Source organism: Pteropus vampyrus, unplaced genomic scaffold, assembly GCF_000151845.1.
Source record: "Pteropus vampyrus isolate Shadow unplaced genomic scaffold, Pvam_2.0 Scaffold306, whole genome shotgun sequence".
NCBI lineage: Eukaryota > Metazoa > Chordata > Mammalia > Chiroptera > Pteropodidae > Pteropus > Pteropus vampyrus.
Window position 1 is genome coordinate 378,121 of NW_011889087.1, and position 17,756 is coordinate 395,876.

The 17,756-nt window shown below is 35.8% G+C and overlaps 1 protein-coding gene across 5 annotated transcripts in view; it reads left to right on the forward strand.

Annotated features, from left to right (window-relative positions):
* KANSL1 (KAT8 regulatory NSL complex subunit 1) overlaps positions 1 to 17,756 on the forward strand; it is a 160,678-nt gene that overhangs the window by 105,595 nt on the left and 37,327 nt on the right. For 4 of the 5 annotated variants that reach the window (XM_011377086.2, XM_023521578.1, XM_011377085.2 and 1 more), the window contains one exon: positions 9,023 to 9,124. The exons of the other annotated variant lie outside the window; for it this stretch is intronic. In XM_011377086.2, the coding sequence (XP_011375388.1) occupies positions 9,023 to 9,124 (102 nt within the window). The remainder of the gene's footprint in view (positions 1 to 9,022; positions 9,125 to 17,756) is intronic. 5 annotated transcript variants of the gene reach the window in all.

Sequence of the window (17,756 nt, forward strand, 5' to 3'; positions counted from 1 at the left end):
TGTGTTTAGAACAAAACTGTTTGTATACCTGGGCTAACAGGAAACATAAGAAAATGAGACTGTATAATGTAAGCCACTGACTATATCATATTTGTGGTATTTATGGAAAAGTGGTGATGACTAAAGATTTTCATCTTGCTTTTTTACTTAGCTACATTTTGGTTTTACTGCTAAGCTTCCCTTGTTTTCTTGAGGAAAAATAAGGTTTTTCCTTAAAGATTGTTTAAGCAAAATTAGACATTAGTGATTAGGATTTTGATTTTCCTGTGTCCTATCTGCAGAGGGCTGATTCTTAATATACAGCTTTTATCTTTGACAGTATAGTTTTTCTTCTTAAAAATCAACTTAGAAAAGAGTCCTCTGCTCTGTTTGGGTTTGAGCGAGGGATAAATGTGCATGGAAAAAAATCCATTCAACAAACAATTGAGTGCCTGCTAAACACCAAGCATTCTTCTCCTTAAGTCACAGTGGTAAATAAAAATGGTACTTTCATGAAGCTTACATTCTGGCAGGGTATTTTTTGTATTAGTTTAATGCAGTTGAGCTCCATCACTGGACAGACATATGGGTCTAGATGAAAAACCTACTGCTCCTAAAAATCAGTGTCACAGCACTTTTTTGTCCTGCCTTAGTGCTGCTCAAAGCCTTAAGAGAATTGCTGTACTGTGAACGCTATACATTAAATTAATTAGTAGGTCAAAAGTTAAAGGATAACCAATTGACAAGATGAACAAAATGATGAGAGTTTGAAGTAAAAGTTCTGCAGTCCCCATTAAGTTCTTACTCCAAAAATTCCACTGGACCGTTCTTCCCAGCTTCTTTCCGAAATGGGTCTATATGTAATTCTCCAAAAGTTCAGTAGAATGCATTATAATTGAGGGCAAAGTCCAGAGGACTTACCTTTTTAAAAACATATATATAATTTGTTCCCTTGCGATAGGGAACAATTTAAATTTTGACTAACTTCTTTAAAAATTGGCTAGAGCAAATGAGGAATTAAAACTAAAACTACTCACCAATGGTGGTTCATAAAAATCCTACTTTCAAGAAGCTCACATTCTTGCAAAGTATTTTTTGCATTAGCAAATGAGGAATTAAAACAATATTCACCAAGAGTGTTGAATATTTTGCTTTCCTTGGCCTTTCTTCACTGGAAATTGAGTGAGATTTGTAGAACATGAGTTGGAATGGTGATAAAAATAGCTGGAGGATGACTGGATATGCCTTATCCCAAGGAGAAAAACAAGTCTTGCTCTGTCAGGAATACTTCTTCAGTGTCTGTTTCTATGTTTTAATGGCCAGTAGTTAAATGGGAATTTCCATATTTGAGAGCAAGAGTCTTTTAGTAATAAGTGAGATTAGCACAATGGTAGTCATATTTGTTGCTTTATCTATTTTATATACATTCATAAATATATGTGTGTGTGTGTATGCATGTTGTTAGTTCCCCATTATGAAACTGCCATATTTCGTAGACTTGAAGATGGCTATTGTTATTAGTTTATGTGTCACTAAAAAATTATTTCAGTTAAACTAGCACTATTAATTGTAAGATACATCTTGATATAAAAGATGATTGAGATATGAAAAATGTCTTAAAATTGATGAAATGCTGTGTTATCAATTCTTAGGAAACTTGGAAAATACAGAGAAGTATAAAAGAGAAAAAAAACACCTTTCAGTTTTGCTGTGAACCTAAAAGTGCTCTAAAAAAAAAACAAAAACAAAACCCAAACTCACAATTAACACACTATGAACATTTGGACATATTTTCTTCTGCTGTTTTTTCTCTGTGTATATAAATGATTTCTTTAAACATAGTCATATTACATGAGGAGCCTGAACATTTTCCAATTGTTTTTGGAGAAGACATTATTTTTACTTGCTACATTCTTTTACCTTTCTTGGTTGACTGTTTTAATTATGCTCTTCATTAAAATTATACAGACATACCTCAAGAAATTGTGGGTTTGGTTCCAGACCACCACAATAAAGTGAGCTATAATCTTTTTGCTGGTGGAGGGTCTTCTTGCCTTGAATTTGTAAAAACTGCAACATTTGTAAAGTAACAGTGAAATTAGGTATGTCTATATTACAAAGCATGCCATAATAAATATCCCTACCTAAGTCACAGCATGGATACTTTTATTTTCCTGATGCATATTTCAGAGAAGCTTTTTGACAGGATGCCGCAGTTCATAGTCTCACTATAGCTGTATGAGAAGATACCCTCAATTCACTTTTGGTTCCTGCTTTATTCTTTAGCTTATAACTCAGCAGTAATAACAGTAGTTTTGGGAAACTATGAAAGTCTTAGATGCTTCTAAATATCTGGAAAATAGTTATTCTGGAATTTTGTGTATATATTAATTATCCAAGAATTTTATTAATCAGGGCATAATGTATTAAAATACCAATAGATTTGGACTCAAAAATCTTTGATTCTAGTCCCGGCTTTGCTACCATTTAGCTATGTAACGTTGGAAAGAAAAGTTACTGAACATTTCTGAGCTTCATTTTTATGGTCTTTAAATTAAAGCATTCTAGATTTTAATACATTTTATGTGTCTGCAGTCTGAATACATAATGTCTGTTACAAAATTTGGACAGGAAGAGAAAAAAGTAGAATGATGATAACATCAAGAAAATCCATAATTTTATTAAGTATTTATACAATGTCTTTTTTAAAACAAATATATTAATTTCTTGGGGTGCCATGACAAAGTAGCACGAATTGAGTGGTAAACTTAACAGAAATTTATTTTGTCATAGTTATGGAGGCTAGAATTATGAAATCAAGGTGTAGACAGGGCCATGCTCCCTTTGGGTATTCTATGGAAGAATCCTTCTTTATCTCTTTCTAAACTTATGGTGGTGCTGTTAATCTTTGATCTTCTGTTTATAGCTGCATCACTCCAATTTCTGCTTCTGTCTTTACATTAGCCATCTTCTCTCTGTGTGTCTATGTGCACATTTCCCTCTTACAAGGACTCCAGTGATATTGAGATTTAGGGCCCACACTAAAGGGCTTATCTTAAGTTGATTACATCTGCAAAGACCCTGTTTCCAAATAGGGTCACATTCATAGGTTCTGGGTGACAAAAATTTGGGGGGACATTATTCCACCTGATGTAACAAATAATCAGTGGAATTTCCCCTAAAGATATATTAACATTTGGTCTTAATATGTCACTATAACAATAGCTGTCTTTGAACACTTACTATGTGCCAGGCACTGTTAAGTGTATTACTGTTATTCTCAGATATAAAAATAAACAAATAGAGGGTCAGAGAGGTCAAGTCGTTTGTTCATGGTCATACAGCCATGAGATGAGCTGAGTGCAGAGCTGAGATTTGCGTGTCTGACTCTGTTTCTCAAGTTAGCAGTTGCTTTAAGTGCTTGACTGTTAAGAGTTATTGAAACAGGAGGTTTTTAACCCCCTCTATCTTAGTAAAATGGGTTAGTGTTCTCATTGCCTATCCTGTTCCAAGGTTTTCCAGAGTTGCCTGAGTTGTGCAGGCCTTTCATGAGATGAATTTAGGTTTGGCAGTCAACTGTAGAGAAATAATTGTCGTTGAATGGAAATTGGAGGGTAAGGCTTTCCTTTTCTTTTTAAGGATTTAATTTCTTGCATATTAACTTTAATTTTCTTAAAGTGATGTATTCCAAAAAAGAAAGTATTTGAGAACTACTGCTAGGTGATTGTCAGTTTCTGTTTTTGGCAAAAGTTTGATATTAATCTTCCAGGCTAATTAATTGAGTCTTTAGAGTCTCTTTTTTGGGAATCATAATTCCTCTTGCTCTTTGGAGAAGGGATATGTAGTTTCTAGGAGCTCCTCTGTACTCTTCTCTATATCATTGTGATATTTTCACAATATTTTGATATTTTCAAAATTTCATATTCAGTCAGCTTTAAAAAAAATGCTCCCATGCCTTAGAATGAGAAAGGAAAACTTTTTTTGAGTGTGTACTATTATATACAGGTATATTCATGTATGTTGTTTAATGTACAGAGCAAATCTGACAACTTACAGGCTTATAGGAAGCCTAACTAAATTTGTATTCAGGGTTATTAATCTGACTTCAAAGCATTTTCTGTCTAACACACTGCTGTTTTATCCTTTTCATCATTTCTCAAGGATATTTATTGAAATTTCACGGCTGGTAAGTAAAACTTGAGTGAGGAAGCACAAGGAACCAAGCAAGTTCTGTTACTAACGGATACTTCTGTCTCTTAACACAGTCTTCAACATATAAAACATTATATCCCCTTCTTAAAATCCGTATTTTTGATCTCTTCTTTTGACTGATTTGTGAAATTACACAGCAGTTGCTGAATAAGGTTGGAAATATTAGGAATGAGAAATGAAAGAGCATTGGAGCTTCTGGATGGAAAAGGAGCTAAATGATATAGCAGCAGCCTAGAACGTTTTGTCTTTAAAATTAATATAGAGTTGAAATTCCCATCTCAATAGAGTTATAAGGCATTGTGGACAGCTATGCCTTCTCTAGGTAACGCAGGATGGTTCTTGATAAACTGGTCTGTAGTCAGGTCACTGACTTATCTAAGATGAGTAGGGAAGATTGACCTACTCAAAGTAAAATTTGAGAGGTGAGTATGTGAAATTGCATCTTAATTTTATATTGCAAGTGATTTTTTTTTTTTTTTTATCTTGGACTCCTTACATTATCTGAAATTGGTAAAGGCTAAGCAGTAAACCCATGTGTACAATTTGGTTTTTTCTTTACTTTCCTTTTTGCTTGCTTGTTTTTGCCCTGTTATAATCAAGCTTAGCATAATTCCTTCTATCTTTTCTTCCTTTTTCAGGTTTGGTTAAATATTTTTCCTTTTTTATGACTTATGTAGGAGAGTTTTGTGTTTCTACAGAGGAATAATTTAATAAGGATGTTATTACTGCGTGCAACTGTGACCCATTCCCAATTTCTTCAGTCCCTGTGTGGGTATTCTCTAGGCCTGGGCACTCAGGCATGATCCTGAATATGACTTGGGAAGTGGTAATGAAGGATGGGAAGACTCTCCTGGCCTTTTTACATTGGCCTCTGCCAGTTGCTGTCTATTTTAGAGTACAATAGCCCTGAGGTTATCATCACTCAAGGCTGATGCTACAAGGATGCAGAATTGACTCAGTGTAAACCCAGAATGCTGGAGAAACCCAGCTCTATAACAGGTGTGAAATGGAACTTTCTGAAGGTTTCATTGCTAATAATAACCTTTGCTTTCATGGCTGTTAACTATATTAAGTATATTTTATGGAATTTTAAGTAATCATGTAGATTTCTGTATATAAAGTTTTACTTTCATCAGCCTCTACTTAGGCTCTACCTCTTTTTTCCTCTCACATCTTCTTCTTTTAAACTTCTATTATACCACTGTCATTGTAATACTTTGCCTGCCTACCTGTTCAAGGTAGATGAAGGTAAGCTCCTTACGATTGGATATATTTTACGTATTTCCACTTAAGGTTTCACACCACCCAGCATATGGCAGACACTCATTAAATGTCACCTGAATGAGTGAACTTTAGTTATATGGGTGCTTTTTATTTGCTCATCTTGTTTTTAGTTTCTTTCATACTTTTTGGTATGAGGTACAGTATAAAGGATCTAATGGTTGGTTTTATATGCTATAGTGAACTAACATTTTGGAGAGCTGGAGGAACAGTGTGTAGATGGATGTTAGCTCCATCAGTGTAGCACTTGAGCACATATTTACAAAAACAGATTTGATTAAATCTAATGGGCATTGAAAAGTCCTCTGAGCAGATCAGTGGGAGCTCCATTCTTGTTGCAGAGGCCAAGAAACCTTGGCTGAGTCTGACTCCCTTCCCTCACATCCCAAGATGCATATTTGCATGGCTGATTGATTCTGTCTTTAAATACATATATCCAGAGTCCAGTCACTTTCGTCCAAGAAACTGAATTTTCGGCTGCTTTGTTTACCACTCACTAGTCTTCATGTCAGCACAGTAGCTAAATTGATCCTTTTAAACCATAAGTCAGATCATTTCCTCCTGCTTGAAACTCTTCAGTGAGTTCCCATCTGAGAGTAAGCTGAAATACTTGAGTTACAAAGCCGTGCAAGATTACCCCCACCCACCTCTTCTCACTTCAGCTCCTACCATGAACTGCACTCATTCATTTTACTCCAGTGCTGAATTCCTTACAGTTCTGAAAATCATCAAGCTGGTTTCAAGATTGAAATTTTTGCATTAGCTCCTCCCCTAAGTTTGCCCAAAGTTTGTCCCCACATTTCTTTCAAATATTTGATTGACTATCATCTCAGTGCTGTTTACCCTACCCTAACTGCCTAATATGAAATCGTGCTTGCTCCCACTTCCTAATCCACTCACAGTACTTAATTTTTTTCTTTAACATTTAACACCTAATGTATGTACTACATAAAATTTACTTATCGTATTGTTTATGCCCCAGTGTTAGAATGTAAGCACTTTGAGGGATGGGTTTAGGCTGGAGCAGGGTGAGACGGGGAGGAGTTTGGGGGAAGGATGTCTCTCCTTTCCTGTATCAGCATCTAAAAACTGTCGATGAATGGATTGAATGGATAAAATACGGCTTGATTTGAATGAACAAAAGGAAGAATGAGAGTAGTTAGACCCAGCCTTTAGCCCTGGTTCTGCCATGGATTGGCCTATTGACATGACGTTTGACATGCATCATCTCTGGTTTATAAAATGATGGAGTGTAAATGGTCTGTACCAAATCTTCTAAAAGCTTTCTTAGGTGAGTGTCTTTGTAGTCTCTGAGAGGTGTTTTTTAGAAATTACTTAGTAATTTAAGGGAAAATTTTTTTCTCTTTGGAAACATTGGCTGTTGTATCTTGATTTCTTTAAAAAAATTGAGGGAGTAACTTTATACCTAAAAGTTAAATTTATTTAGGTTCCTTGCTATACTTAATATAAACTTAATGTTTTTTTTTGTTCAAGCAAAAACAAATTTTAACATAAAGACTCAAAAAACACAATTGTGCATTTCCTTTGTGTATGATTCTGCTAGGGAGTATAGGAGATACAAGTATATTTGTGTTTTGTCTCAGTCTTCAAGGAGCTTACCATTAGTTAACATTTAAACAGCAAATTGAGGCAACAGTAAATTAAGTAAATAATTTGGCCTGAAGTTCTTCTCTTCAAATAAGATTTAAATACCCAGAATGTAAGACACAGGCATGATGCTTTAGAAGTTTGGCAATGTGGATAAAAGCAAGTAAGGGCTCACTTAATCAGGGGCATTTTCTGGAAGGAGGTGGGACTTGGATTTAACAAGTTCTTTGAAAGGATGAATGACATTTGGATAAATATAAGAAAAGGACAGAATTAGTATGAACAAAGACCAGGTCATATTTTAACCTTTAATTGCATTTATTTACATACTACTTTGTGATAATCCCCAACCTCTCAACAGCAACAGTAACTTCATATACAAATAGTTTTTACTTTTAAATGGTAAAGTTCGTGAGGTCTGCTTAATACTTCTGATTGAGACAAGGAAATATTTGACAGCAGTTCTTTTAACCAGGGAAACCTCATTCTGAAGGCTAGACCAAGTGTTTTTTGCCCAATTATGACCTTTCCCTCTTTTCTGAGAAGTATCCACTTTATTTTCTACATAGGGTAGGTATAGTCTTATTCCAGAACAGATAAGTGTTGTTTCTTTTACATTCAGGGAAAAAAGGATATTTTCCATTTTCTTTCTTTTTTAACTGAGGTAAAATTTCATTGTCTTTCTTAATGCCCCCCACCCAACCCTTTTCATCTCTTTGCACCCCCTATTTCATAGAGATTTTTGAGTTAGAAAGAACCCCAGGGATGGATCATCTGGTTCATTGGCTCACGAGAGCCTATATCATAATGGCCTAGAGAGCTCAAATTGATACAGTTGAAATCTCTAGGCCCTAAAATCTACATTTTAGGATGTTTTCTGGGAGTTTGCAGTTCCAACCTTGCATTAGGACTTACCAGAGGAGCTATTTAAAAACCTAGACTACTCCTCCCTTCCCCCCAGAGATTCTGAGTAGACTTGATGTTGGACCTGGACAAGTATAGTTTGATAAGTTTCCCCAGGTGATTATAATACAATATTTCTGCTGAAAGCATCTTATCAGTCAAATCTCCTTATTTTCTAGACCAGAGAAAGAGATCAAAGACCCAAAACCCTGGTCACTTGCATCCTATCTTTCTGTTGCACAATGTGGTAACCCGATTTTGGTCACCCTTACTTGAATTCTTGGGGGGATTCGTGTGTATGGTTTTTTGTTTTCATTTGTTTTTATAGTAAGCTAATTTCTATCTTTAGCCAGCCGGGCCCATGCTGACTATGGAGAGGATTTATGGAGTCATGTAAATTTCTTTTTACATTGTTTTGTTTCCTGGGATTCAGATATGTGAGATCTGAATTTGAAGTGTCCAGCAGGAAACTAATCTGGAGTAATATTTATACTTAAGAGAAGCAAGTGGCTTTGGAACAGTTTTTTAAAATAGTTCTTGGTTTCTAATATATCGTAGGGACTGTTCCACCTTTGTTTCACCCTTTAATTTTGGTTGCTCATTTGTTTTAGCTCATCATTTGTAATTGTAGCGCTTCCAGTTTGGTAATCCTTAAACCACATTTTGTGACCAAGTTAACTAAAAAGATTGTACTGCCGCCATTAATATAGTCTAGACTAGTTGACAATATAGTATAAAATACTATACTCTGGTAAAGATTCCAGATGTAGGTGATAGGAATATAAGATGCTAAATGGTTACAAGCCATGGAGGTCAGAGCATTCAAGTGGAAGAAAGGAGAAGCTTGGGTCTCAGTCTTAGGCCTTTACTCATGGCTACTCCGGGGCTTTTTGTTGAAATAACTCTTGGGAAAGCATAGGATGAGGAACAGGCCTATGGTAAACAAGTCCCCTGCCCCTAACTCTTTTGGTGTTAACTCCTAAATTAAATTTGTAACTTTTAATACCATTCACTTGTGCTGTTTTTCTCTGTCTCGTAGGGGTTGATAGTTCTTGGGGAGGCACCTCCACCAGAGCATACAACAGACTTATTTCTTCCACTTAGTTCCGAGGTGAAGACAGATCATGGGAATGATAAACTGGTGAGTATAAACACAGAAAAGGGGGAGTGACAGTTTATGGTGTAGTGTCGGCACACAGTTTATTTTCTATAACAAGCACCCTTGCATTGGCTGAGGAAGAGTACTGTATTCCCTTTTATCACTTCCGGCATTTTAAGATCTGAATTCATAAATAGGGCAGTACAGGGCCTTTTCTGCAGCTGTGTAGCTGGACTTAAGAATTCAAAAGCAGCTCCTAACTCCCAAAACAACACAGACAGCATTGTGGCATTATAGAGTATTACTGGGAATCAGGAGAATGCATGGCTCTGGCACCTTTGACAAGTAAGGTAATTTTTCAGAACGACTATAAAATGAAAAGGTTAGACTAGAGGTTTAACTCAAAGATGTTGAAAATGCTCTCTGTGAGCTGCCCCCTTGAATCCTATAATGAGGATAGAGGTGTCATTTTCTGTAATCATCTGGTTCCTTAGAACCTAGCTCAGACCTCCCTCTTCCATGATTCCTTCCCTTTTCTTGTTTTTCTCAACACCAAGATTATTTTCCTTTTGTTTCACTTTTTTACTTTCCCCAGAAAGTCACTGGCTTTTATGAATATTATTAGTATTTCTTGATTCAAGTCATTTGTTAAAAATTCCAAAGTCCTATTTCAATTGTTTGGGAGGCTAGTGAGCCTGGCTCTTTAAATTGTGGGTTAAACCAGCTAGTCTCCTTGCATCTGCAAATCAGCAAAGCTTGTTATCCTTTATCATTATCATTGTTAGCAGGAACTCATGATACGGTAGAAACTAACTTTCCTAATGAGAGCTTAAAGAAAGCCAGCTGCTGATGCTAGGGATAAATGTGAAGACATTAAGAAATTGGTGGTTCTTAACTGAAAAGTAGTTTTAAATAAATTAAAGAGCAGAATGCCAAAATTTGCCACTATTCAGTTTATAATGTGAGTTCATTAAATGCTTTCTACAGAATTTTTGTAAGACATTTGTGAAACTGCTTTGGTGATTGCTGTAAGCCAGGATAAATTTTATTACAAGTGAGAGAGGAAAACATGGGTAAGTTGGGGGAGGTCAGCTGGTGCTGGTGATATGATAATTACAGGAAACATGAGAGTTGAAGTATATGTGATTGGGAGTAAGTTTTGTATAGACGTATATTTGTGTACAGTATTTACACAGTATTGTGTACATCTTTCTCATTCCTCATTGTGTTTGCCATAGTAGTTTCTACATTGTACAATAGAGACTCCTTTTTGATTTATAAAAAATTCCAAAATTTTTTTGGGTCATCTCTTATAGTCATATTTTCTCTCATTTCAGCACTTGTGAAGGATAGGATATAATAGTCTCATTGCGTTATTGATTCTCATTATATTTATACATATAGTCATACATAATTACTTGTCTGTGCGCGTGCGCGCGCGCGCTTTGCTTAGGGACTTGCCCCTTTCCCTACCCACCATGCACTTGCGTGTGCATGACCCATATTAGATTTTAAGATTCTTGAAGATCGGCCATCTTTCTCATTCCTCATTGTGTTTGCCATAGTAGTTTCTACATTGTACAATAGAGACTCCTTTTTGATTTATAAAAAAAAGTATTATTATTTTGATAAGTAATAATTATGAAAACAAGTATACACTGTCATTATATATCTTCAAGGAGAAGTTAACTATTCCCTTTCTCATGAATTTTACATCTTTCTGAAAATTCTTCAAAAAGCGTCTTACTCTCTAAAGGAAACAAGCAGACAGAAGGCAGTACACTTCCATTGTTTATTGCATTGATGGGTGCACTGCAAAAGCATCCTTCCTCAAAAGACAATAAGCGACTTAAAGGTACTTCATCATTTTTGACATTTTAAAAATGTCAAATATTTGCAGTGCTGTGCCTAATACGTCAGTTGCCAGGCAAAGTTTTTCATTGTAGGAGGGCACTATTTAATTTTGCCTTTTTGTTATTGAGCTTGTTTTTTGGAAAGTGATTTATACTTTGTCTTATCAGTTTTGCTTTAAAAAATCTTAGGTCACACTTGACAGGGGCAGTTGTAAATTTTCATACTCAAATTTAACTACCTTATTCTCCATTTTGTTTATTTTTTTCCAAAATAAAAGTACTTATTGACCTTTTTTGCCTTCTGTCCCCCCAAATTTAAAGACTTTTGGTTCAAAAATAATTATATCAGAGGTATTTTTTGTTTTATGGTGTTACATTTATTTTTATTTCTGAAATTTAACTGGGATTAAATAAAAGAACCAGGATTTTTTAAACTGTCAAAATACAGTTTCAAGAAGTTAGGCATAATTCTCAACGACATATATAGTGATTAAGATGGGAATCAGGATCTTGACAGAATTAGTAACAGTACCTTGATACCAGATAATTTGTATATGTGGTCATTGAAAGGAAGAGTGTTGGAATAAGATTACTCAGTAGCATGTAAACCTTATTAATATCCTATGGAATAATAAAGCCATAACCTTTGGAATTAGGTTTTCAATTAGGCACAAATCAATTTTAGTTTGTTAATGTTCTGAAAATAAACATTCAACTTAAGGTATCTGGGCTCTAATCAATTATAAATAGTAAGTAAAACAAAGTTAAATAATTTATGGAGAGTCATATAACCTTTAGGTGGGCTTGTTAGATAATGTTCCTGTGTTACACTGAAAGGACACGTAACCAACTCTTTGCCTTATTTCTAAATTGAATGACTTTTTTTTTTTTTTTTTTTTTAACAAAATCTGTGTGTGTGTATATATATATATATTTGCTTTGGTTATAAGCACAGTATAGATATGGCTGAAACTAAGTTTTCTAAAGGGGCCCAACGTGTGATCAAAAACACTGAATGCATGGGTGAACCTTTTTTTGAGCCATGGAGGCACAAGCAAGGAATATTTCCTGCGATGGGGAGGTGTGTTCTGTTTTTTACACCACAGAAGTTGGAGAGAGGAAGGGAAGATCTAAAGAACTAGAAAAATGCCACCACCACCCACCCCAGCCCCCCACCACCCCCAACCCTAGCTCCTTAGTCTGACCTTCTAACCCAAAGGCAGTTGGAAAGGTAAAAGTAGGTAGAGGAGAGAAACTAAGGGCCTCTGGCTTTGTAGCTGCTGATAAACTTCACTAATAAATTCTGATATGAAATAAAAAGCCTTCTGAACAAAGAGAGTGTGTTTCCTACAAAAAGGGAATGTAGAAAGCCTTTGAGAATTGTTCACCACTGTTCAGAAACATGCCTTTTACCTCTTCTTTCTCCTCCCTCTTCCCTCTCTCGAATAAATAACAGTCCCCTTTCCCCCAATTAAGAAAGAGTAAAGGGCAAAAAGAGCTATCTTGGAACCTCTGCACGTTACTAGGTACTTGAAGAATGCATTTTAAAATTACCAAAGAAAGTTATCAAAATGTCAGACAAAAAGTATTCTCAGAGATGAAGGCCTCCTCAGTCCATGTGGCGCAGGGTATCTAGAACTCACTTAGAGAGCCACACTCTCATTGGCTTGTATATTGTCAAGAATGGAATTCAGAGTTGCCAAGTAGCTAGAAATTTAGGGAGGAATTACAGGGAAGACAATTTGGAGTTTGAATCCCAACAAGACTTGGTAAATACCTTGGGCCTTACGTTGATACTAAGAACACTTATGCTTTAGGACAGTAGCCCCCAACCTTTTCGGCACCAGGGACCAGTGCTCCTATGAGAATCTAATGCCTGATGATCTAAGATGGAGCTGAGGCAGTGGTGCTAGTGCTGGGGAGCAGCTGCAAATACAGATGAAGCTTTGCCTGCCCTCTTGCCGCTTACTTCCTGCTGTGCAGCCCTGTTCATAACAGACCACAGAACAAATCTGGTCTGTGGCCAGGGGTTTGGGGACACCTGCTTTAGGAGTTAAAGACTTTCAGGACTAAGTGATTCGTCATAGGATTAAGGAGAAATTCAAAATAGACTCCATTGTGTTTCTATGAAAGCGTAAAACCAGCTCCACAAAATTCAGATTCAGTTGGTTTCTAACCAATTAGAAATTTGCCTGCCAGAGAAATCCCCAGCCCCCAGGCGGCGCACCGGTACCAGTCTGTGGCTTGTTAGGAACTGGGCCGCACAGCAGGAGGTGAGCTGTAGGCAAGCAAAGCTTCATCTGTATTTGCCCAATGCTCCCCAGCCCTAGCATCACCACCTCAGCTCCACCTCAGATCATCAGGCGTTAGATTCTCATAGGAGCACTGGTCTCTGGTGCCAAAAAGGTGGTTGGGGACTTATGCGTGCGCTAGAGAAAAAATTAATGGACTTCAGAGAAAATGAACAATCTAGATTCTCTACAACATATCATACACAATGTCTGTATACTATAAAAATTTGTTAGACTTATCCGTGAACAAGAAAATGTGACCCTTAGGAGAAAGGTATTCAACATAAACTGATCCTGAAATGACTTAGAAGTTGGAATTAGGAAATAAGGACTTAAAAGCATTTAATTAAAATGTTTGAAGATTTAAAGTAAAAGATAATGAACAAACATATGGGGGAATCTTAGCAGAAAGGTTAAAACTTAATCAAATGGAACTAGCAGAACAAAAATTATAGAATCGAAAAATTTAATGTAGATAAAAAGCAAATTGAAAACTACAGAAGAACGGGCCAGTCAACATGACGACAGATCAGTAGAAATCATTCAGTCCGAAGAACGGAACAACTGAACATAGAAATGTTCAGAAATGAACATAGTCCTGAGGAAGCAGTAAATATGTATAGTTCAAGTTCCAGAAAGAGGTGAGAGAGAATGGTATAGAAAAAAAAATCGCGGAAATAATAACTGGATATTTGAATGAAAAAGATTAGTTATAGATTCAAGAAACTCAGAGAATATTAAGTATGAGAAATATCAAGTGATGAAAATCAGAGGTGAAGAAAATCTTGGACTTAGCCAGGGGAAGGAAGATACATTTTAAGAGAACATTGATAAAGATTGGTGACTTCTTATCAGAAATTTTGGAGGGCAGAAAACAATGAAATGAGATGTTTTAAATGGGGTGGAGCGGAAGCTGCCATTCAACATTCTATAACAGCACAAACTTTTTTCTTTAAAAATGAAGATGAAATAAAGTCATTTTTAGATTAAGGTGAGGGAATTCATTGGCAGAATATCTGTACTTAAATTTCTTTAAGGCAGATAATACCAATTGGAGGCTCAGCTATATGAGGAATAAAAAGATAGGAAAATATATATTTTATGAACAGTAAACAAGAAAGCTGTTTGGGTGTATTAATATCAGCAAAATAGTTTTTAAGACAAGAAGTATTACTAGCAGTAAAGGCAGGCATTTTACACTGATAAAGAAGTCAGTTTATCAAGAAGACAATCACAAGAGTGGGTGCTTCAAATACATGAAGTATAAAACATATACAACTAAAGGGATAGACAAATCCATAATAATATTTGGAAATTTTAGCACTTCTCGCCCAGTAATTGATAGAATGACTAAACAAAAAAAATCATTGAGGATGTAAGAGATTCAAACAGCACTACCAATCACCTTGACGTGATTGACATTTCTGGAGCATTACTTTCTCTCATATATACTTCCCGTACCTTCTTGTGTAAAATAGGAATAATAATATAAGTCCTTAGTCCCTTATCTGCATTTTCGAAATCCAGCCATCTCTGATGACCAAAAGTGTTTTTTCCCCTTAAGTTCTGCATCAAACTCATTTGGTGGCAAAATTTGACCTGAAGTGATATTTTTAAGACTGTATTTTTAGTTAACTATATCTTTTGAAGCAGAAATATTAATTAATGTATTTGATTTTTTTAAATGAAGGTTTTATTTTTTTTAGAGCAGTTTAAGGTTGAGAGCAAAATTGAGCAGAAGGTATAGTGATTTCTCACATACCCCTGCCCCACACACATATATAGTCTCCCCCACCATCAGTGTTCCCCACCAGCATGGTACATTTGTTACAGTTGATGAATCTACATTGACACATCACAGTTGCCCAAAGTCCATAGTTTACATTACAGTTCACTCTTGGTGTTTAATTTCCATAACACATCTGCCTAAAGGGTCCTGGGTAAGAGTGTGACTCTATTCCTACCTCTTTAGGGTTCTTGATAACTAACTGTTGAAGAAGTATAATGTGCTTATAACAGTGTTTAGTCTATAATAAACACTTGGTAAAAACTCATTCCAGACTGCACTGTGTGTCTAGGAAAAACACTATCAGCAGAACCAGGTATCTTCCCTTGAGGGGTTCATATACTTCCAACAGACATATAATAGGAATTTAGAAAGAATTCTTGGTTCTTCTAATAGGGGAGGTCAGGAAAGGTAGCTTCATAGGGAAGGGTTGTACTTAACAGTGAGTTTCAGCAGAGAAGGTGCTGCATGTGTAATGTAAAAGGGGCTTGAGGGGGCCTGGCATTGTGAAAGAACTGCAGATACTTTTCTATGATGGAGTATTGGATGATTGGGCCAATTCGTAATGGATTTTGTATTTATCTTAATGAGCTTGTACTTTATTCTATAGATGACAGGAAGCTGTAGACTGGTTTGTGTATGAATGAAATTTGCTTTATTAATGCTGGGTAAATATTTCTGTTCTTTTTAAAAACTTTAAAAAAATGATTTTAGACTTACATTAAAGTTGCTAAAGTAGTACACAGAGCCCCCACGTATCCTGCTTTCCTTAGTGTTAACAGCTTCCATAACCATTGTTCAGTGATCAAAATCAAGAATTAACATTGATACAGTACTATACAGATTTTATTTGAATTTCACACGTTTTCTCACTAATGTCCCTTTTTTGGTCCAAAATCCCACGTTTCTTTTAATTGTTATATATCTCTTTAGGTCTCTTCCAGTCTGTGAGAGTTCCTAGGTCTTTATCTTTCATAACCTTGACACAAGAGTACTGACCTGTTATTTTGTATAATGTTCCTCAAATTGGAGTTGCCTCATGTTTTCTCATTATTAGAAATTATGCATTTTTTGCATAATACCACGAAAGTTATAACTGTGGCCTTCTCAGTGCACCATATCGGGAATACATGATGTGTCGGGGGTTATAGCTTTTTTCAGTTGGTTAAGGTGTAGTGCCTGCCAGGTTTCTCCACTGTGAATTTGTATTTTTTCCTTTGTAATGAATGACTTGTCTCATGGGGAGATACTATATAATACTCTGTTGCTTCTTATACTTTAATCCATATTTTGTCCACTCGTGGTTTTTGCCTGCAACAGTTATTACTGTCGTGTGTACTAGATGGTGATTTTCTATTTTCTACATTCATTGGAATTCTGTTAGGAAGAGTTATCTTTATTCTCGTTTGTCTGTGTGTTTATGTAGTCATTCAGTTCTTTAACAGTATGGATTCATGGATATTTATAGTTTATAATCTGTTACTATTATTTATTTGGTTGCTCCAGTTGCCTCAACTTTTGGCGTTGGGCCCTCCTTCAGATTGACTGCTGTGTCCTTTCAATGTGCCCTCCTCGTGTTTTTGAGCATTTACTTTCTGGCACCACAAGATGTTCCAGCTTCATTTTATTAGATTATAGATGCATATTTTCAATGATGTTGGTAAATATAAGTCTTAGGTTTGAGTAGCCTTTGGATCTGCAACAGCGTTATGCTAATTGAAATTTTAAAAAATGAATAATTCACAATTGTTTCATAATTGTATAGATTTTTGTTTAACCTCAACATAGAGAGACATAGGAAAGTGGGGCATGTAGTTTCATTTTACATATGCAGAAATTGAAGCCTAGGTAAGTAACTTGGTGGAAGTGGAATCTTCAGAATGTTCTACTCCCAGTATTGCCTGGTCATGGTGCTAGTTCATCAGAATGACTGGCATATATACTGTTGTGGAGCCGGCGGTATTTTGGTGATATTAAACAAGACTGTACTGAATATCAGTGAGATGGGGAGCTTGAAACATGAAATAATTCATATAAAGTCAAAAACTAATATATTTTGACCCAGAAATAAAAGTTGAATTCTTTATACGCAGTTAGCCTTTTCTTTCCATATTGATGGAAAGAAAGACAATAACTGACCAAAATGGAACTGTTAAGTTTTTGGACAAATGTGGTGGATGCATTTAAGAAAATGATATTTCAAGCAGTTTAGGCATGCCATTGACTAAAGTGAAAATCTTGCAAGTTGGTCTAATTTTATTATGTGTTTTTAAGTATGTGCCTTTGGGTTTTTACCACTTTACTTTCTCTCCTTTTTGGTAAAATCATTGGACATGGGTTCTTACACCCCAGAAAAGTCTACCTCCATAAAACCTTAATCTAGTTTTTCTTAATGGCTCTTTGTCACACTTAATTGATATGGCCAAGAGAGTACAGTAATGAATCAGATGCCTGCTTTATATGAATAACAGATTTGCATTTCATTGCTGTATTAATCATTTTCTCCTATACATATGGCCCTTTCATTTAGGCAAAATCACTTCAGTTATCTCTTGCTACATTTAACTCAAAGAATGGCCCAAAGGTAAAATCCCCTGGGGCTCTCTGCTTTGGGGGGTGGGAGGGGATCACAGAAGTAGTCTGTGCTACCACTTTTTTTTTTTTTTTTTTTTTTTTTAAACTCTGGCTGAAGGATGCATCTACCCTTAGGATGTATCTGAACATCAGATAGAATCAGAAGCTCT